At 33.7% G+C, this 24,055-nt stretch overlaps 1 protein-coding gene across 1 annotated transcript in view; it reads right to left on the bottom strand.

Moving 5' to 3' along the window:
• The window catches only part of LOC140441228 (dynein beta chain, ciliary-like), a 217,054-nt gene that overhangs the window by 189,402 nt on the left and 3,597 nt on the right, over positions 1-24,055 (bottom strand). Inside the window, exon 2 of the mRNA XM_072531813.1 lies at positions 6,814-7,155. Coding sequence (XP_072387914.1) covers positions 6,814-7,155 — 342 coding nt within the window. The remainder of the gene's footprint in view (positions 1-6,813; positions 7,156-24,055) is intronic.

Genomic DNA, 24,055 nt, shown 5'->3' on the forward strand with positions numbered 1-24,055 from the left:
GAACCCAATACCATACAAAATCACGCATCAGCTACAAAGGACCAAACCACTTCCTCACAAACAAACAATGAATTACAAATCTTGAATCAACCAAAAATATTCCAAGATAATTCCTTAGTAATCGAAAGCGATAGAAAAACCACTGAAATTACTCCTGCAACTAATAGACAAATATCCTCTCCTGAAATTCTTGAAAATGGCCTACCTCCTCCCGATACTCAAAAACCTAAGAAAAAGCCTAAAACCCAAGAAGATATTCCACTTATTCTAAATCAAATTAAAGTAAAAATTGAAAATAGAAACCCTTCCTTTTCACTTACTTTTCATGAAATATGTGATTTTCTGGCAAATTCCCTTCACTCAAAACATCCTGAACGCCTTATTAAAAATTATTCAAATAAAAGCCAAGAAATAAAAAAAATTTTAAACTTTATATATTCTCAAATACAAAATAAAAGCTTTAAAAAACAATATCACCAGATTGAAGAAGAAACTGCTTCTCAACAATCCTTCTTCTACTGACGAAACTGACTAAGAATCAAGTTCTCAACAATAAATAGTTAACACATAAAGAGTTAATGGCCAGCACATTCATATTACAGTGAAACCCCAACGGTTATTTTACACATATAGAATCCATTAAGCTTCTTATTCAAAGAATGTCTAAGTCAAGTAGGAACCAAACTCATCTTACCAAATAATAGAAAAGACCAAGTCATCATCAACCGACTCCGAATAGGACATACTTTCCTTACACACAAGCATATCTTCAACCAGGAGGCTGCTCCGATGTGTACCAAGTGAAACACACAGTTGTCAGTGAAACATATAATTGTTAAGTGTCCAGTGTACCAGAACGAAAGAATCGCGTGTGCCCTTAGTGATAATTTAAAAAGTATACTAACGTCAAGTTTACAGTATTTATTAAGTTATCTTAAAATGACTAAACTATATACCAGATTGTAAAAATTATTTTTTTATGTAACAATATGTATCTTACTGTTTGTGTATGTCCCCCCGCTAATAACCCTTAGTGGTTGATGCGGGTATATTTGTTTAAATAAAAAAAAGCATTCTAAATCGTTACTAAGCTCTTTAAATAAACATTTTTAAAATGGCCTTGGGTTGTTTCAGTAATGAAATGTCAAGTTTCAAAACAAAAGTATTTATTACTAAACAATTTTAATATCATACAGTTTATTTTGTGACTTCCTTGGATTTTTTCTTAGTTACTGATGTTTAAATAATATTTTCGTAAAATGGTTTGAACGGTTCCTTCTTCACCCATTGAAGCATTACGATCAAATTTTTTTTTGGCCTCTAGTATTGTGACATTGCTTGTTTTTGTAATGGAAACATTGAAGGTAGTCCATTTCACACCATTAATGTATTCACTAGCTCAAATACTGCCGGGAGCATCAACGCTGTAGACAAAATGATGCAATTTGGAAATTGAGAACGAAATTCGTTGATCCCTTGTTAACTTCTGTGTCTCGGTCGACGCACATGCAAACTTATAATATTGTCCTCCTTCTCCTAAGTGCCTTCTCTGTTGAGGTTGGCGATCAATATGGCAAATTTCTCTCTGTTCTGGGCTTGATGAATTAATTCATTTCCTCTTGTGTGGGTCCAACCTCAATGTTTTGTAGCCAAGATTTTTCCATTCGTCCTATGCCACTTTTACCTTCAATCTTGCCTTCTAATATTACCTGGATGCTCAAATTTCCTACGGCGCATTATATGTCCTAAGTATGACGTCTTTCTAGTTTTGATAGTATTGACGAGATGAGGGCGTGTATTCATTGCTCTCAGTACTTCTTCATTTTGGAAATAAATTCGATTAGAAATGGGTTCGATTGAATTGAAATACATTCTTGTAACGCAGTGGTTTTTGTTTTGAACTTGGCAGTTGTCAGAAAACAGGCGTAGTTCTATAACATCTGTTTCATCCAATATATTTTACAATATAATCTAATAGAAAGCTGCATACTTCATTCGGGCTTTTTCGTGCTTCTGCTTCGTGGTAAAGATAAAGAACCGATTTTCGTGACTTAAAAACAATAAAGGTAACCTGCGACAGATAAAATATCTGTCATCAAATATATTATCATCTCTTTGAATGCATTCCTCAACTTGATTATGTAGGGCAGTGTAAAATTTTTTTACTTAGGTGACAGTGAACGGCAACCGCTACTTTTTTTGTTACTTCGCTAAGACTAGGACTTTTAATTTTTAAATTAAGCTCCACACAGACATTGCATGTGTCAATTTGTGTTCTACCAAAATGTAGGTTAAAATTTTCATGAAAAAATTTATTGTAGTAACTATATTTTACTGTACTCTCAGGATACTTTGTAATAAATAATTCGTCATTATTTTTATGTTAGGTTTCGCAACTAAGTACTTAAATTCCTTACCAGAGTAATGAGACTCTTGAAGGTCTCTTGAATGATTGGAAATGTAGTTATGTGGCTACGGATAAGTTCTCTAGTTCCAGCATCAATAATATTCCCCTTTATAATTTTTCCCTTTTATCTGTAGATATCACACCACATACCACAAGTCTTTTAATTTTTTTAGCCTTTTTCTTCCAATGGCGTGAATACTTAAAAAAGCTCCTTCGCATATATATTTTTTTTAGTCTGATCAACATTAACAACAAGCTTGTAACTTATCGTCCTATCTTTACATCCTTCATTACGTTTTCTTCTTCTAGACACCTACATTACTTCTATTAATCGTTGTAGATATCATCTATCCTGTTCGTTTTTTGTTGTCATGCCGTAAGAGTTGCCGAAAATAATGTTCGTTTGATCTTCGTTCACTTTTTCAAAACATTTGAGTAGACACCTAAAAAATGTATTTTCTTCTTTTTCTTCTTAGCCTTCTGTCGTCCATGTTTGGACATAGGCCTCTCCCAACTCCTTCCATCGGTCTCTATCCTGAGCAACATATTTTCAATTTGTTCCAGCTATTCTTTTAATGTCATCAACCCATCTCATCTGTGGTCTTCCTCTTGGTCGTTTACTTTCGTAAGGTCTCCAATGTTGTATTGTAGTATTCCAACGTTGGTCTTTTTGTCTAGCAGTGTGGCCCGCAAAGCTCCATTTAAGTTTGGCAATTTTTGTTCTCGACTTTTGTTTTGGATCTTGCCCAGTTGTTCCTCTTTTTATCTGACAGTCGTATACCTAACATTGCTCTTTTCATTGTTCTTTCTGTTGTGGCTAGTTTATTCATATTTGCCTTGGCTAGGATCCAGGTTTGACATCCATATGTCATGATAGGAAGGATGCATTGGTTGAACACTTTGCTCCACAAGTATTGGGGTATTTTGCGGTTCTTAAGTATCCAACTAAGTTTTCCAAATCCTGTCCATGCTAGTCTTGCTTTTCTAATAATTTTCGCACTTTGGTTGTCTTTGTCAAGTCTCAGCATTTGGCCTAGGTAGATATATTCCTGGATTTGTTCTATCTCACTGCCATTTATAGTTATACGTCTGGGGTCATCTGTGTTTGTCATTATTTTTGTTTTTTTCATATTCATTTTTAGGCCGACGTATTGGCAGCTGGCTGCTAGTTCCCCCATCATAATTTGCAGTTCCTCGAATGTGCTCACTATAATCACTATGTCGTCAGCAAATCTGAGGTGGTTTAACTTGTTGCCATTAACGTTAATGCCATAGGTTGACCAATTTGTAGTTTTGAAGACGTCTTCTAGGGCTAGGTTGAAAAGCTTTGGCGATATTACGTCTTCTTGTCTCACTCCTCTCTTAATGGGGATGGGATTTGTATTTTCGTCTATTTTTACTTTCGTAAAAAATGTATTTTACAAACACAAAAATATATTTTTATTGTCTTACTTGCACTGAGGTCCTATTTGCTTTGCTTCTATGGCCTTATTTTGGTAGCTAATATATGTTTGCCCTTTAACTCTAGAGATTTTGATAACATTACGCTGACATTCATCCGATTTCCTAATTCGCCTAATTCTTACGCCTTTTAGTAGCAGGCTTTTCATCCTTAGCATTTTCAGCACTGGTAGTTGGTTGATCGTTGTTCATAATAATATTAAAATATGAACGTTTTTCTTCCAATATACAGACAACTTTTTGTAAGCAGCAATAAGAAAAAACAATATAAACACTATGAATTTTACAGGTTATGGTAAACGTCGATACGCAAAGTGACAACTGACAATTTAGTGCAGAAACAACTTTAGTCCGGGACTAAAGTGGTTTCAGAAATATATGAACATTTTAAATCGATATAAAATCAACTATGCTTACGGGACTTAGGTGTATTCTACATTAAATTGTGTGTAACCCACAGAAATACATGTTGGTGTTATAAACTCAAAATCGCCAAAATGTCACTTAGGTTGTTTCTAAAATAAGCGATTCAATTGTTTACATTGTTATTTTGTAATAAAAAATTGACTATGATATACAAAAATACTAAATAATTTTATCCCAAAATTATGTATGGTAACGGTTTATTACAGCACAGGATATAATACCAAATTTATTGAAATAAAGTAGGCAATGAACGGCCTGTGAATGTGTGAAGAATACTAATTTCAAAATACTTAAAAAGAAAGAGTAAAATAAGAGCTTTAAGTCATTTTAAAAATGTCTATAGTTATTCCTGAACACTTCACTTATAATAAGGACTGAATACTCGAGAAAGAATTCCATTCTTAAACTCTGACATATTTTACGATTATAAATCAATCGTAGAAATTCCTTCATTTTGTTTAATTTTTCACGCACAATTATTAGTACAGGATAAACTCAAAAACAAACTATTTTTGTAAAATTTATACTGATTGTTCGAAATCATCTCTGTCGGTGTTGGCTGTGCCATTTACATACAAAATATAGAGGATTACTGTCAGTATAAATTACACTAAGACTGCTCAATATTTATTGGTAGCTATTTGGCTTTGGATTGAATAATTAACACTGCATTACATTTCGAAGGGTATATTATTTTACCTGACTAACAGCCCACAATTCTCACGTTAAGAAATTTCTCTCAATACCTACATAGCCACTTATTCATTGTAGATATTCATTGTAGATATGTTCAGTTTATTGGCGTTTGAGGGATATAACCCCTAAAAACTTAAACCTTCTTCTTTTCTCTGTAAATGCCAAGAAAAAGTTTTTTTTGACTATGGTATTTCTTTGATGTTTTGGCTTACATAGTGAGTCCTTCCTTTGGGCAATATTAAAGTTGTTTTAACACAAGGTGACAATTTAGATTTATCACCACATATACTTTAAACATGAGGTGAGAGACTCAACTTTTGATTGTTGAAATTTTTTTATGTTTATATTATGAAAACATCATGAAATTTAATTTTATTGTTTTTTTTTTGGTTTCCCAAAAGTCTATTATAAACTATGTGATAGTACGGTGAATGACATTAATTTAGTCCATGAGGGGGTCTAAAGAGCTATTAAGTTTCATGAGTTGTTTGTCAATTGTTAGAAGAAAAGGATAAATGTCACTGAGATGATTTAAATCTGTTTTTTTTTGTTCATATTGTTTTCTGATTGTGCTATGAAAGCTATTTCTAGGAACAGTTTTTTTTTTTGTAATTGGTTTCTCTTTCTAGAATTTTATCGGATTCGTAATCCATACAGTGTTCTTCATTTAGTATATGTAGTGCTAAAGAGCAACGGTTACGATGTAGTCTACTGTCACTCTTATGTGATGTGATATGATTGTTTAGGTACCTTTCTGTTTGGCCAATGTATTCTTTATTGCAGTCTTTACAAGGGATACTATAGACTACCTGTAACATTTGCTCCTTAGGTGTAGTGTCTTTTAGTTTAGTATGTTAATTTTTAATTTTATTCACTGTTTTATTTGCTATTTTAAAATTATAAAAGAAATTGAGTACTCTTGCCAGTCTTGAGGTGAGATCCTTGATATATGGTAAAGTTATAATTGAATAATCTGTTCTTTCATTGTTTGTGATTGTTTTGACACTCCCTTTTCTCTCTTGGTTTCTTATATTTTTAATTTCATCATTTATAATTTGGTAGAGAAGAGGGTGTGTCAAAAAGGATTTTTTTGACTAATTTTTAAAATATACATTATCGATGAACATTCTGTAATAATTTAATCAGTTTCAGAATCATATTCAGAATCATATTCATCACTCTGGTCTTTATTTGTTTGATTAAGTTAACTTGCATTAAGTGTTTGTAGTAGGATACGTAATGTAAGTAGAGGTTTTTCTATGCCAGTCAACCATGATGTTATTATTGTTTGTTCTTATTAATTTTGTATCGAGGAAAGGAACTAATTGTTCATTGTCATCTGTATCAATTGTCATAGCTGTTGAAAACAAATAATATATCCTCAATTTTATCTTTGGTAAGTGCCAGGATCATGTCATCAACATATTTTTTGACAAAAAATAAAAAAAAAGTCGAGGATGTCATCCACGACATAAAAGAAAAGAATTGGTGAAACTTTTGCACCCATAGGTGTTCCAAAGGTAGGTTTGTGTATTTTATTGTCAACAGAGAAATAGGTATTGTCGAATAAAAAGATTACTAATTCTAAGAAAGATTCTGGGTCTACTTTGCAATGTGTCTTTATGTTATTCCATCTTTCTTTAATAGATCTAAAGCAAGCTTCTAAATAAACATTACTAAACAAGTTTGTAGCAATCCCTGATGACGTTGGTGACCACCAACGAAATTTTTGAATTAAAGAATAAAGAGAGTCTATATTCTTGTAAAGAGATAAAAAATCTTGTAGACTTATATAAGTAACAAGTGCTTAAATGTATAAATACCTGTTCCACGGTGTTTTTAAAACTTCTCACATGGTTAACAACATCATTGGCCACAACTTTGGGCCATCCCTTTTGATTCTCAACGTTGGACAAGACTGGTACGAAAACACCGTCCAATAAAATTCCCATCTCTTCTATTGGTCTACCTGCCATGTCCCCGAAACATAAAATGTCTCGAAAATTTTCCATAGTGACAACATCTTTCTTTTTCCTGATAAAATATGTGAATTTTTGTTTTACTTGTGGAGTGAAACTTGTTAATGGGGTTAGTTGGCCGGTAAGTGGGATGGTTAAAATGAGCATTCTCTCTTCCGGGTTGTTTAAGAAGTTCAATATCAATTTCTGAAAATTAACAAAATATAAAATACAATATACAACTATGGTATTTATACGGGATTAAACCAGTAAAAAGTTCACAAATCAGATCAAAAAAAGTGTCTAGGGTTATCTACGAGCTCAGACTATCTATGTATCAGATAGATGATAGATAGATTGGTTTATGGGGATTACAAGAAAATATTTTGACAGACATGCCATTTTCGGCTATACCGGAAGTGAACAGCGATTAAGTTATTTTAAATAGAACAGCCTGTATAACTCAACAGATATAACTGCAACGCTGAAGGTTAATTTATCGATAAAGGAAGGAGCCGAGAGTCAGTTGTATGCAAGCGCCAAATGCGTAAACATCCGTATACTTAACATTGAACTTCAATTCTAGTGCCTTTGCTACGTTGTCAGATAAATTCGTAATTCGTTAAGTAGTTATTGTTTGTTGAATTTTCATATTAAAAACTAAGAGGTGAAATATTTTTTTATTAAAATGAATCGCGTAAGTTCCGTAAAAAATCGGATTCTCAGTGCACAAGCTCGTGAAATTATATACTCGGTTTTAAAATTTACGCAACAGGAATTTACGCAACACGAAGCAGAAAGAAATGCTCTTCTTATTGAGTTATCGAAAGTGCAAGAACGAGCAGCTGCTTTGACAGCTGCTCGACATATATAAATGTTTTGCATACTCAGATTACCATTTTTTGTTACAAATCGAATATAAAAAGAGGTGCCGTTATAGAAAGATAGAAAATAATCGAATAAAAGGAAAAAATTAATATAATATTCAATTATTATAGGTGTCGGTTTATCCAGCGTCAGAAAAATCGCTAAAAAGGGTCGTGAGGTTGAAAATGGAGAAACCCTCGGATTCTTTACACCTAATAAACGACAAAAAATATCCTTAAAAATACAACTAGATCCATGTGATCAAAGTATATTACGGAGACAAATATATGATTTTGATCTTCGCGATAAATAAGTTCCCATAATTAAAAAAATTCACCAAAAACTTATAAATTAATTCAATTATGCAGAAAGTAGAGAAAGTATGAGGATGGAATTCCACAAACTTGGGTTTCGCTGGAAAAAAAAAACAGTACAGACAATAGAAAAATGTTTATAGAGAAACACGAAATTAGACATTTAAGGCTGCATTGTCTGAAAAAAATCAATGATGCAAAAGAAGCAAATAAATTTATAGTGTTTACTCACGAAACTTATTTATTAACGAGCCATACTGCAAAAAACAATTGGTGTGATACTTAAAAAACCAGTGTCAAAAGGGCAACGTTTAATTATTGTTGGGGCAGGAAATGAACAAGGTCTTATTCCTGGTTTTTATTTTATAAAAATTACGACTGTAGCCGCGATATCAATATATCCTCAAGGGTCAAAATGTCAGTTGAGTAATGTCTTTAATATATTATAATTTACTGAAGATGAGAACGGTGTTATCGGCACTTCTTAAATTTTTCAACCAGAATTGGAAGTCCACAAGGAATCTAAGTTCCTGTAGTTGGCTGTATACCATATATATATATTATTGAGATATTTAAAGTCTTGGTGCGCCAACCAATAATTAGCTAATTAATTTTTTTGATTAATTAAAATTATCTAGATGATATGATTATGACTCTATCACAATTTTTAATTCTTTTATCTCAGGGTTAAATTCGTGCTTCAATATCTATGCTATTACATGTGAAAGGTAAAGTCCAGAGAATACCGGAATAATAAAAAACACATATGATCTAACACTATATATTGAAATAAAAATAATGAAATAATTCACACTCAAAAGTTTTCAATAAACAAATCTCATATAATGATTCTCAAAAATTTTGTTCTACGTACGTGAACAATCAAAATTAATGGTACAAACAATATTAATTGAAATCTCAAAATTCCGAACTATTCTAACTCTCCTAATCAAAATATTTATATCCTTTCTAAATTAAGTGTAAAAATTGTGTTATCCATAAAAGAAAAAAACTGCAGAAAACAAAATATCTCTCTCTGATGATGAGTGGTCCAAATCCTTGTTCCTTGTAGACTATATTATCTCCTCTCAACAGCTCCCTATGTAATCAGCAATCTTACACAGATTGTTGCAAGTATATCGTCCTTAATGATCTCCTTCAAAAGCACAAATCATTCAAATTATGATAGCCTTTCTCCTCTCGATAAACTGAATCTCTCGTTGGCCCGAGTGAAAAATGACTCTTGGAATATCTTCTCTTTACGATAAACTGAATCTCTCGTTGGCCTGAACAGTGACTCTTGGAATATAAGTAGAGAAATATGACTTACAATATTTTGCTGCTTCCTCTTCTGTCAGATACACTAACTCCACAAAAACTCACTAACATTCAACACTACTGCTTGCTACATTTCAGGAACCGCCAGAGAACAATCACTGTTCCTCTTACAGATTTGGAAAACCGACTGATCCTCTCTTCTCTCTGCTCAATCTCGCTAAACTTTTTCCTACATACTTATCCCACCTTTTTCAATCTCCGCCAATCAAAACTCGTCACAATTCCCCCATTTTTTCATTTCGATAACAAACAAATTTTTACCTATAATTATAAATTTCCTAAAACTTATTTACAAATAATATTTTTCTATAATTCTTAAAAACTAACAAAAACCTCTTTCTATAATCCCTTCTATTGTCTTTGGGATTTCACTTAAAATTATGCGGGTCACTCAAGTATAACAAAGAAATAATTTATGCAAAGCTTTACATTTTGTTTAGTACAGGTAATTCAAGACTTTAATAACTTTCCTTCTCCGAAATGTTTGTTGGATATTATCCTACTTATCTGAAATATTTTAATGTTTTTTGAACTTTGAAATATTTTAAACAAACCAATATTTTTCTCGATTTTACATATCATAATAATATATATATATATATATATATATATATATATATATATATATATATATATATATATATATATATATCAATATATAACAAAAAAATTTTTTTCCCGGTTGGGAAAAAGAATTGGAAAGTTTCCCGGTATCCTGGGAATATAAGAGATTTTTTGATTATGAGAGCATAGCCAAAGTAATGCTCCTTCTTTTTCATTTCTTTTATCAATATTAGACAGTGTTCTCATTTATATCCATGTTTTCTTTTATCGTAAGTCTTCATAATATTGTAACGAACAACGTACCCCATATAACGGTTACCCTCTCTAGAGACGATGATGGATGTTTAAGAATGTTCATAAACTGTGTTGATATTTGTTTAGTTAGTTGATAAGATATTATCATACTGTAAACTTACATAAATTAGAACCGCTAATTTTATTGGTAAAACGCTACAGTGGTGTTACGGTGTAAGGTAATTTATTTATTTAAACATAAATTCAGCATTAAAAAAGGAAGATGATACAGAATGGGAAACAAAAAAAATCAAAATACTCTGTTACGCAGATGACGCAATATTGACAGCCCAAAATGAAGATAGTCTGCAAAGACTGGTCCACAGATTTAACATAAGAGCAAGAGTTTAATATGACAATCTTATCTCAGAAAACTAAAACAATAGTAGTCAGCTAAGAACCAACCAGATGTAAAATAGAAATTGATGGCATCAGTATTGAACAAGTAATGGTAAATAATATACCTGGGAATTACACTGTCTAGCTGTGGAGACCTGAACAAAGAAGTGAGATATCAAGTACAAAAAGCAAATAGACTGGCAGGATGTCTTCATCATCATCATTGGTGCTATAGCCCTATAAAAGAGCTTCGACCTTCCCAAGTCTATTACGCCAGTCAGTTTCATCCATTGCCAACTGTTGCCAGTTTGCTTCGCCTATTTTCTACCATCCTCATCTACACTATCCCTCCATCTGAGTTTTGGCCCACCCCTACTTCTACTTCCCACAGTTGTGAGATAAGGATTCTTCTAGGAGATTTGTTCTGCTGTGTTTTTATAAGAGATACTACGTCTTTACCAACAAATATATGTTTATATCTGTGATATATCTCGTAGTTGTACCTCCTTCTCCAAACACCATTTTCACAGATGCCACCAAATATTCTTCTCAGGATCCTTCGTTCAAATATAAGCAGGAGGTTTTCATCTGCCTTGAAAATGGTCCAAGTCTCCGATCCATATGTCAACACTGGGTGTATAAGTTTCAGCTTCTCATATGTCTACTCAGTCTAAAATAGCATTTGTTTGCTAGTATTATTCTTCACATGATTTCTTCCGTCATGACGTTCTCCTTGGTGATCAGGGAGCGTAAGTATGTCAATTTGTCCACCACTTCAAAGGTAGAGTTATCAACCGTGAATTCGTGGCCGATATGTCTGGCTCTAATGTTGGGTGTTGATGCCATTATCTTAGTTTTCTCCTCGTTTACTTGAAGGCCCAGATTTTTTGAGGCATCTGACAAGGTGGTATACATTTCTTCTAACTTGCGTGTTGTGCGGGCAACTAGGTCAACATCAACTGCATATGCCAACATTTGGGATGATTTATTAAAAAATTTTTCCTCTGTTATCTATTTGGGCATCCCTGACCGCCTTTTTCAGAGCTATGTTGAAAAGGAGACACGCCCTGTCGCAGACCAACATGCGTTTCAAATGCCTGTGATTGTTTGCCCTGTATTTCGACTTTGCAAATAACTTTACGCATTGTAGCCTTAACCAATCTTATCAGTTTATCGGGGATGTAAAATTCATCCATGGCTTTATACAATTTATTTTTTTAGTCCTTTATTTCTTAGGACACTATCATAGGCCGATTTAAAATCTACGAAAAGATGGTATGTGTCGATATTGAATTCATTGGTTTTTTCCAGTATTTACCTTAGCACAAAGATTTGGTCTGTTGTTGATCGACTAAAATCGATTCTAAAATCACTTTGATATTCGCCAAGAAGCTCCTCTGAATATGCACTCAGGCATATTTAGATGTGAAATATGCCTGAGTGCATATAAAATACTTGAAAATATTTTGTATGGTGTATTAAGGAGGGTTATTCCCCTATAGTTTCTACATTCCAATTGATCACCCTTTTTGTGTAGCGGGCAAACGATCCCAATACACCACTCTTCCGGGATTTGTTTCTCATTTTAGGCTCTCAGTATGATTTTATATATATGATTAGTCAGAGTAGCACCTCCATATTTAATGAGTTCTGCGGGTATACCATCACTTCCTGGAGATTTATTATGTTTTAGGTGTTTTATTGCATCCCATACTTCTTGAATTCATGGAGGCTCCAATGGTGTATTGTTGCTTGTTCCTGGGGGTGGTTGATTTGGATTTTCTACTTCCATAGTAAGTAGTTCTTTATAGTGTTCCACCCACCTTTTTAATACTTCTTCTTTTGTATTGAGTATATGCCCCTCCTTATCCTTACATAGTCCGATCCTTGGTTTAAATTCTTGTCTTGCATTATTTAGATTTTTATAGAATTTTCTTGTTTGATTTTCCTTTTTTAATGCCTCAAGTTCTTCCAATATTCTATTTTCATAAGTTCGCTTTTTTCTCTGATGGGTGTACTTCTTTTCTCTTCTGAGATCTTTATATGTTTGTTCTTTTTCTCGGGTTCTTCTTTGCTGCATCAGTTTATATGCATTGTTCTTTCTTCTTGTAATATCCTCGCACTCAGCATCGAACCACTCATTGCGTGGTGGTGGTCTTTGCAGCCCTAGAATGTTATTTGCTGCGTCTTTAATATATTTTTTAGACATTTCCCATTGTTCACTAACTGTTAAGATTCTCTTTAGTTATGTATTTAGTTTCGATATAGTTTTGAAACCTTTCTATCGTTTGCGGGTTTTTGAGGAGTTCAATATTAAGGCGCCTTGTTTTGGTACTTCTCTCTTTCTTCACATTTGAGATTTTAGCCCGAATTCTTGTGCCAACTAGGCAGGATGTCTTAATAACACTATATGGCGAAACAGACATAGTAACACTGAGATGAAATCAAGACTTTATAAAGCCAGTGTAAGACCAATAATGACATATGCCTCAGAAACAAGACACAGCCACAACGTAAAGGCTACTGGAAACGGCAGATATGAGAGTACTGAGAAGAATTACAGGAAAATATGCTGAGAGATCGAAAGAGAAGTGAAGATATTAGAAGAAAATGTAACGTACAGTGTATAAATGAATGGACACAAAAATAAAAAAAAGAATGGAATAACCACATAAGCAGAATGGAGGAGACCCGTGTGTACCTGACCAAAGATGCTGTTAGTAGAACTTTCAGTAAAATAAGTCCAAATTATTCAGTCACGGAAAAGTAAAAAGAATTATGAAAAAGGTTGATAAGGCGAACAGAAGAACGAAATGTCTACACTATACTATATGGATAAACGAATAAAATACAACGCAAACAAAAAAATGAACACTTATTATCGAAAAAATGGCAGACAACAGATTCCTAAAAATACCAAGGGACATACTAACAAATCAAAAAATGCAATATGCATACATCAACTTAGCCTAAAACCGACGTTAAAGTTATATGTCTACTAAAATAAAAGTAAGAAGTACTAAAGAAACGTTTAAAATTTTTGTAGGACTTTAAAATTATTTTATCAATTAGATCAATGTAATAATTAAGGTGCTTTTAGGTTTTTCTAATAAACTTATACAATACAGTAGTTTCCAGATTGTTTCTTAACTTTCCAAAAGTTTTTATACAAAAATGAGAGAAATATTTGCTCCAACGTTAAATTTGAAAATCAACTATTTGTTATATCTTCCATTTTATTTAAACATTGAGTTACCGCTTCGTTTTTTCTTTCGTGTCTTACTTTGTATATAACGTGATTAATTTTAATTTCAGAACATTGAGCAGCATATATAAATACACGTGTTGGTTGTTCTATAAAACATACGAAACCCTTCGTATATTTTACTTTATCTTCTATCTTTTATTGAAAGTGAGTGACACACCCTCGATTACAATGATGTATTTTACAATTGACAACATGTTTCTTTAGGCATTTCCTCTGTTCCATTTTAAAATGAGGTTGTCACGAGTATCGTGGTTAAATAATATATGTGTAATATTACGCCAAAACATAAAATATTCTATTATTTTTAATCCTTTATTTTGTCAACGGTCAGAACCGGGTTCCTATTTATCTTTGATGTCTCTGTTTGTTTAAGAAGTTACCATTTCCTAAAATGTATTTGTAGCCTATTATTATTCTTACCGATTAATTAAATTTTCCGTTTATCCGTATGTCTCGATACAACTTAATTCTTTTTTGATGTTCTTTTTATTATTATTTATTAGCTAAATTATTTCGATGATAGTAAAACCCAATGTTAAAAAACAGATTCTTTATTTGATATGTCTACATCACAGCAAAATATTGGTCCTAGATCTACGTCAAGCCCGCCCCAATCAAATATATGGTGAAACAGACACATTGACACTGAGATGAAGTCAAGAATTTATAAAGCCACTGTAAGACCAATAATGACATATGCCTCAGAAACAAGACCCGACCCAGCCACAACGCAAGGGCTACTGGAAACTGCAGAGATGAGAGTACTGAGAAGAATTACAGGAAATGCGCTGAGAGATCGAAAAAGAAGTGAAGACATTAGAAGAAAATGTAACGTACAATGTATACATGAATGGACACAAAATAGAAAAAAGGAATGGAATAACCATATAAATACAACGATGAAACTTTTCACCAGTATTCTTAAAGACAAATTGGAAAGACAAATCACTAATGCTGAAAAACAACAAGGTTTTACAAGAGGGCGGTCTATAACAGATGCAGTATTCATATTAAAACAAATAAAAGAAAAAGCTATAGAGTTCGGCATGCCAGCGTATATTTGCTTCATTGATCTGACGAAGGCGTTTGACAGGGTTTGCCTGGGAGACATTCTAAATATATTAATAGAAAACAAAACACCGACCAGCATAATAAAGATAGTCCATAACTTATATAACAACAAAGTAACCAACGTTAGAGCAGGAGACCAATTCACTGAAAATATTCCAACACCGGAAGGAATTAGACAAGGCGACAGTTTAAGTCCCTTCTTGTTTAACCTACTCATGTTTAAAATTATAAACAAAGTAACATCTCTCAATCTCGGATACATAATGGGCAACAAAAGAATTGGTATGGTGTGTTGCGCAGATGATACAGCAATGATTGCCGAATCAGAAGATGATCTTCAGAAACAGCTCTTTTAGTTCTTTCAAATAAGCCGCCAACTAAATATGACCATTTCTATCAACAAAACTAAATGTATGACAATAGCAAAAGATCCGCTCAGATGTAAGTTAGTGGTTGAGAACAACCCCATAGAACAGGTGATGCAATTCAGATATCTGGGCATAGATATATCAAGCACACATGACCCAGTAAAGGATCTAAGGAGACAGATCAACAAAGTATCCGCATTGTCGGGATGTCTGCGGGAGGTAGTCTGGTCAAATGCGTATATGCGCACAGATAATAAAATTAGAATCTACAAGACTTGCATACGACCGATCATGACATATGGCATAGAAGTGCGCGAAGATACCAACAAAACGAAACAGATGCTAAGGGTTGCCGAAATGAAAACCCTAAGAACAATAGTGGGCAAAACAAGAAGTCTCTTCTTGTGAGAAATACAAACGTCAGAGAGCAGTACAAAATTCAAGATATTGTAAGATGGGGAAGGCAGCGTAAGAGGATGTGGTACAATCATTTAAGACGAATGGATGAGAATAGACACCAATCGGCAAAAGAAGGCAGACCGCGCAAAAGATGGACTGACAACCTTCCATAGAGGTATTAATCCGCCAATGAACAAGCAGAATTGCTTATAGAGAGGAAGAAGAAGAAGAACAAACTTTGGACAAACACCACCTATGCGCCGAATAAATAATCGGTTACTACTAATTATTTTAATTCATTAGGTAATATATTTTTTGCCGGTGCTGATTATAATGCAAAACTTGTAAGTTGGGGCTCTCGACTATCTCCACCAGGTAGATGTAGAATCCTCTTTCAAGTGATGCAGGAACTACAACTCAAACACTTAACTAGTTACACACCTACTTACTAGCCTACTCCAGTAAACTTTCTGGCTTGTCTTGATTTCTTTGTAAGCAAAGGCTTTGAAGAAGGCTACCTAAATGTTGTACCTACTTATGAAATTGCTTCAGATCATACCCCAATAATAGAGACGCTAAATTCAAGATTTGTTGAGAAGGAACGTCCAGCTAAACTGCACAATCACAAGACCGACTGAAATCTGTATAAAGAAGAAAAAAATAAAAAAATAAACCTTAATATTTCCCTAAAAACAAAAGAATAACTTGAAATGGCAGTGTACAAATTTACTACACTTCTCCAAGAAGTTGTCTGGAATGCCACTTCAGAATGTAAAGCTATACAGAATACAAGAAACTGGCCCATCAATATTAGACAAGAAATTAAAGAGAAGAGACTACTCAGGCAGATATGGTAGAACACAAGGCAGCAGCAAGATAAAATAAACTACAATAGAGCCCCAAGACAGATAAAAATGCAATAGTACAGCACAAAAACTCTACGTTGAAAATTATCTGCTAAATTTAACAGCAACAGTAGATACCGATTATTCACTTTGAAAGGTCACCAGGAAATTAAACCAAGCAAGTAAACACATCTCAGCATTAAGAAACCTAGATGGCTCATGAGCGAGAACAGATCAAGAAAAAGCGGAGACATTTGGAAAATATCTTCAAGAAAATTTTTAACCTCTACCCTCTATCAGTGTTAAATAAGATGAAGCTATTTATGAAAGCCTAGCAACAATCCAACAACCAAGTAAGCAAATTAAACCAGTACAAAACAAAAAGTAAAAAGTGCCATTAAATATAGATTATAACCAAAAAAGCTCCAGGTTATGATCTTATAATAAGAACTATCTTAAAAGAGTTACCAGAAAAAGGAATAGTTATGATAACACAACTTATCAATGTCTTACTAAAGCTCCAAATTGTACCAGATCAATGTAAAATTGCTGATATAATAATAATCCATAAACCTGGTAAACCACCTCACGAACATACCTCTTATCGTCCTATGAGTGGACCGTAACTGATGCAATGTAGAACATTTACTGATAAAAGAATATTAAAACTTTCTTAGACTGCTACAAAAACGAATGAGTACCTAGGTATTAAGTAAAGTAATTTTCATTAAAATAGAGAAAATGCACTATTAGCAATGTTATACAACATGTCTAGAAGTTCCTATATACGATGATATATTCGAACTATTGCACAGAATATAACATTTCACTACTATAATCTGCATTGAAAACTTACGTACAAAACCTGAGAAGATTAAAATAGGCAATAAGTCACCAAATTTGTAGGTATTTGCCTGTAGGTGGGACTATCTTTATAATAATTCTGATTAGGAGTAGTTGTTCCAATAATAATAGTGTCTATTAGTGGGTGTGATTATTAGTACTGATAGCAATCAACGACAACACTATGTGGGCGTGTCAATCAATTACCACATCAGTTTTGTTTGTTTCAATTTGTTGACGGGCTGGTAGAATTTCTATTCGAACATACTTATAACAGGTATAAAATGAGTTAGTTTTTGTAAAAGAAAAAGGAACCTGTCTGTTAATTGCCTATGTAGATATTGGTTTAGATTATATTTGAATAAAGTATGGAATTTCATATTATGGAATTTTTTGAGTTTTTAAACGTTTTAAAGACTTGTACTTATTGTTCAATTAATGGATTAAAAGTGACAATATGAATAAACTGTTTTATTTGGTTTTTTTTCTTTACTATTAATTTTTTATTAACCTTCGGGTAGTGGCGCTATAGTTTCTTACATGTTTAGTTGCCCCGGTCTCATAGACCAGGTGTGTCTAAAAAATAGAAATAGAGGATTTTTCTTTTTTATTTTATAGGAATTTAGAATAGGTATATACATTAAGACGTTTTAGTAAACAAAATAATTTAAACTTTACTACATTAAACAGAACAATGATTTGAATAGTTATTAAAAAAATTTCATGTGTATTAATTTTTCCTTATAAAATAAAAATAAACAAACGAAACACAACAAACATACTTAAAAATGTTAAATGGACATAAATGCAACAAATAGCCACAAAAAAACAAAACTAAGTATAAGAACTTGTAGTTCCCTACAGTTCTGACATATACCTGTGATATGCTCTAAACACATAAATGCATTGCATTTGTAGCAGGAAAAACGAGTTTTTCTTTTCTTTCTCCAGCCGCAGTAGGTGCACCTTCCAGCAGGTAATGGCATTTCTTGATTTTCCGGTGCATCACTTCGAGTTACTTCCATTAGTCTCAGCTTCAGCGTCCTCGGAAGATTACTAAGAGCTGCTCTCCTTTTTAAATGTGGATAAACCAATGCGTTTGCTAAATCTCTTAACAAATGTCGTCGCCGTATATTTGGATTTCCATTGTTTGCTTTATATATCACCTGAGTATTGATTCCTGCAACATTTAATAATGTGTAGGATATCATCATGGGCCATCTTCTGCTATTCCGGGAGCAGTTGTAACTAGCGCACAACTTATCTACAACGTCGGCACCCCCTTTTGTATTATTATAAGTAGTGACTATTACTGGTTTAGATTTATCACCACTGTTTATGTCAATATCATGATGGTGCATGCTTGATATTAAAATCACATTTTTGCGTTGCTTTGGGATATAAGAAACGATTGTGATATCCTCTGTAAAGCCAAACATGCTAGTATGGATAAGACGTTTAGTGTGGTTTGAAAACTCGACTGGTAGTTCTGTTTTATTTTTTCTTAGCGTTCCAATAGTAGTTGTTTTGTAATTCTGAAGCAACTTTTCCACAAGTGGAACTGATGTAAACCAGTTATCCATTGTCAAGTTAACGCGTGAACTAGAAATGTGTTTGCACAATCTTAAAACCACATCACTAGGGTTGTTAGAAAATTTATATAGGCCATCGGGTTGGGATACGTAGACTTCCATTTTTGAAGTGTAAAATACTTTTGAATCACAAACTGCAAATATCTTGAGTCCGTATTTATTAGGTTTTGAGGGAATGTACTGACGGAACGAACATTTCCCTCTGAAAGTAGGGAGCATCTCATCAATGGTAACAAATGATGAATTATTATAACCATTTTGACAATTTTTTACGAAATGGTCAAACATCACACGAATGGAAGCTGGCTTGTCAATTTTTGATCTCTCTGCACGTGTTTCTTTATCATCAAACCTGATGCAACGAAGAAGAAATCGGAACCTTTGTAGAGTCATCGTAAGATAAAAAATTTCTATACCATAACCGTCTCTCCTCCAAACATCTTCTGCACTGGCACGATTACAGTGACCTAGCCCAGATTAATACAAGAGTCCTATAAAAGCACGGATTTCCATTTCATCAGTGAGATTAGCATTTCGCTCTCGCCAATAGTTTTCTTGAATGGAGGCTATGTATTTATTTGTATTTTCCACAATGATACCCATTTTCGTGCCATCCAAAATATAATTCCAAATTCCGACAGCGTCCTTTAAATTTTTACTACTTGTTGTAGGCCCTGGTAAGTGAATTATTGTGTTATCCTATCTTGATCTAGTGGTTCTTGGCTTTGGAGGATGCTTCTTCCAGTGAGTTGTACGGTTCTTGCCTAAAACAATAAAAATTTAGCATGACTTGCTAATACATATTCTAGTTTTTTAACATACCTATATAGAAAAGACGGGCAGACTGATGAACCGCAACTGTTTCATCTGCATCTGATATCTCCTGTTCTGATTCACTGTCGTGATTTATAACTTCCTCAATGTCCTGTTCCTCTTCCTCTGATTCATCTTCGCATGCCACTGATTTAATATCACTATTATCTAGTCCTACTTCTTCTAAAAGTTTCTGTAAGTAAGCTTGCCGTGCTCGTAATCCCCCATTGCTAAAATCTAACAATATTTTAATTAGAATTAGAGAAATGTACAAATATCTAAGAGCTTACCTCGGAATATTTTTGTATCGATATTAGTGGCACCGGTCTGAGACACCCGAAAGCTCATTTACTATAGCACACACCTACACTGTAATGGTCACATGACGACTAACCGTCAGTCACAACGGTACATGAAGGTACTGAAACGTTCGATTCCTTACAATAACCTGTTTAATACCAACACCAAAAAAACAGTCTACCCGGTCTCTCACAAAGTGACGCCACTACCCAAAGGTTAAATATCAAAAGCAAATATATTTGTGGGGAATATTTATATTTCCGTAACAAATTATTAATTTGTTTATGGATATTTTAACTAGCACTACTACTAGCACTAGCTCAAAATAGCAAAAAACCGCGAGGTGCGCAGATGATAGAAAAGTACTCAACTCTGAAAAGAAATTGGGGAGGGTGATTCATAAATGGAACACTATATACTAATTGTACGAAGTGCAAATAAAATACGTCGTTTAATTATAAGAAAATTAAAATAATATCGATTCACAATCTTTTTGATAGCTCCCCGTACGTTTTAATGCATGATATACAGTCCTTTACAGCGAGACAACTTTGAGTACAGTCATATTCACGATACGTTTTAGCAAATTAAAATTCGGTCAGCATAATTTTTCCGTATTCTTGATTATATTCTCTATCAGTGGCGTTTCATGAAGGCAACTTAAAAGTATTGTCTACATCGAAATTTGAATTTATTTGCAGCATTTATTTTGAAAAATGAAAATATGTATACAACAACATTTATACCTATCTGTATTCTAGCTTTTTAAGCGTAAACACTAGACCCATAGGAATCTAAGGAGTGAGTAACACCGAGCCCAAAACCCTATCTCTTGTGCACTACTCATCCATAGGTTAATCCAATACACCAGCGTATTCTAGTCTAAGTAATAGACTATTTATACTGAATACTATTACTTTTGCTTTTGGGTTTTCTGGCCAGGATTTGAACCATCGATCCACTAGATCACTCACAAACTATTTATATTTACCACATTAAACTTTTTAGTTATAACTTGGTTTATAAATTATCGAAAACCTGGGTACCTATCCATTGAGTTTTCTAACTCGTTGGCGCCGACCCTTATTATTAAAGGTTCAATAACATTTTCCATTATTCCATCAACCAATTTCCACATTTCCTCTTCTATTTTCGAGACATGGGCAACAGCGTTCTTCCAATTTGTGGAATGTATTTAATGTATACAGGTTTGTAATAAATGCTGAAGATCGCCAATTTTAAAGATTACGTTCTCTCGGGCAACTTTTTTCTACGTTTAAGTCCTAATTAATTTAATTGGAGACAATGGTAAGGTGGAAGGTAAGGTGGATGGTAAGATGGAAGTCTCAAAACAGTAATACCATGAAGTGTAGCCATTGAAACCGCATATTGTCGATATCTACCACGATGCTTCTTGATTATTGTCATTAGTTCTGATTTGACCATATCCTCTATTAATGAAATACATCTTTCTTGTAGCTACCTCTGCATAATGGATTTTTTATCAGTCATCGTTGGAATGCGTTCAACAAAGCAGCTGTGATAAGGTGCATTATCCACTACTATGACATATTTATTATTTACACGCTGGAGAATGTTTTCGAAGCATATGGAGTTTGTCTCCATGATAACTCCCTGTTTTCTTCGATATAAAAACAAAGGCATCATTTTGCAGAAAACCAGTATCGTTGCCAGTATGGGCGACAACTAGACGCTGGCCGTTACCTGACGGTTCTAGCAGTCCTGTCAATAAACCTTCAACAAAGTCTTGCCGTGCATTTGTTACTGTTGTATCTTGACAAACTTTGGCAAAGTCTCGTTAAGGTAATAAATTTTTCCTTTTGCTGCACCAGATTATTCATTAAAATGGAATTCCGTCATCGTTTTATATATCGAAAGTTAAGACCTTTTAATGTTTTTCGTAATAATTCACGGCTTATTAAAGGAAAATTATAGATTTCGGAATATGCCATGTATCACAAGCAAGCCAGAGGGTTTCGAGCAACCAAGGAGAATCTGGGCCACACTGAACAGAATCGACACAAACTGTGGCAGGTGCTCCAACTCACTTTTTAGGTGAAGCAAAATACCCTCTCCAAACTGCGATTGTGGTGCTGAAATACAAACCGTTAAACATCCAGTGGAGAAATGCCCGATCAGATCCTACATCCGATTTTTTAGTTGCGACCATTGACCAATGACCATGAGTCAATTCAATATATTTGTCAACTAAATGTTTGTTTGTAAAAATTAATTATTATTATTTACTCTTTGTAATGTATTATGTATACAAAACTTAACTGTGATGTAGCCTATGATGTTAGATAAACTAAATGAATAAATGCACAGAACACCCCAGCTATCCAGTTCCAACCGGAAAGGGTCTACTACAAGGTCAATAACAAATACGCGAATCAAGTTAAAATGTATCTACAAAACAGATGTACTTAAATTATAAAAACTTTTATTGAAATCCGAATGGAATTATTCGCAACAGTTTATGGTTCATGTGCTAGTGGCTGCATTTTGGGGTAAATTTGAAAAAATAGACCTCATTGTGTTTGTTTTTTCTGATAATCCCATGCATTTCCCATGCTTTTGATTTTTCTGATAATCCCTTTATGTATGGCATTGTTATTTTACGTATTTTGTGGATTGTACTATTTAAGCGTATTAACACAAAATTATAGCTTTTAATATAAATTATTAATTATAAATACTAAATTAAATGTAAATATAATGTAATTTACTGTTTTGTAAATGTAACATGTAATGCATTTGGCACAGTAACATTGTTTTTTACTTAGAAAAAAACTCGGGAATTAAAATCTTCCAAGTTGGCAATCCGGATTGAACACAAGAACCAGAAATCCAAAGAAGAATAGTAAAGGGAAACAAAGCTTATTTTTCACTCGATCATGTGTTTCGCTCCAAAAACACACACTAAAGATCGAAAATCAGGGTCTACAAAACTATTATCAGACCAATAGTATGTTATGGATGCGAGACATGGGTGATGACAGAAGAGACAAAAAGAAAACTGAAAGTCTTCGAAAGAAAAGTCCTAAGAAATATATTTTTACCTCTTAACGAAAACGGAATATGGAGATCCAGGTATAACCATGAACTCTACCAACTGTGATACACCGATCTCAGAAGCCGTTAAACTTCAGAGACTTCGCTGGGCTGGTCATGTAGTAAGAATGGAGACAGAAAGATTGCCGAAAAAAGCCTTTGATAGTAAAATGCAGGGCGCAAGACCAAAAGGAAGGCCACGGAAAAGATGGGAGGATGAAGTGGCAGCGGACGCGCAAAATTTGCTAGACGTAAGAACCTGGAGAAGATCGGCGCGGGACCGACAAGGTTGGAGGCATAGTTTGGAGGAGGCCAAGTCCCGATTTGGGCTGTAGCGCCATTGGAGAGAGAGAGAGAGAGAGAGAGAGAGAGAGAGAGAGAGATAAGTTGGCAATCCTTTAATTTATGTTTTAAGAAGATTCCCCCGAAGTTAATTGCTTCAGATCGTGCTAATGTTTCAGCTTGTTTAAATAACAGAGCCAACACTTGCAAGTACAAATAACAGAGTCAGATTCTAAAATGAGTTTCCTCTACACTCCATTATAAAAAATGACTAAAGCAGAGATCGACTATTGTGTCTTTTATTTAACCTTACGCTGGGTTAAGTAATTCGAGTCAGATTAGATCAGTTCCATAGGGGTTATGATATAAAGGAACGTGGAAAATTCCGAGATCAAATGAAACTAAGTATAGACCACCTCTTAATACAAGAGAAGTTCGCCAATTTAATAACAAATATGAAAACGTGTAGAGGAACTGACGTAGACTCTGATCATTTTTTGGTTAGAATTGCAACCTTAATTTAATTTTGAAAAAC

This window comes from Diabrotica undecimpunctata, chromosome 5, assembly GCF_040954645.1.
Source record: "Diabrotica undecimpunctata isolate CICGRU chromosome 5, icDiaUnde3, whole genome shotgun sequence".
In the NCBI taxonomy this organism is placed as follows: domain Eukaryota; kingdom Metazoa; phylum Arthropoda; class Insecta; order Coleoptera; family Chrysomelidae; genus Diabrotica; species Diabrotica undecimpunctata.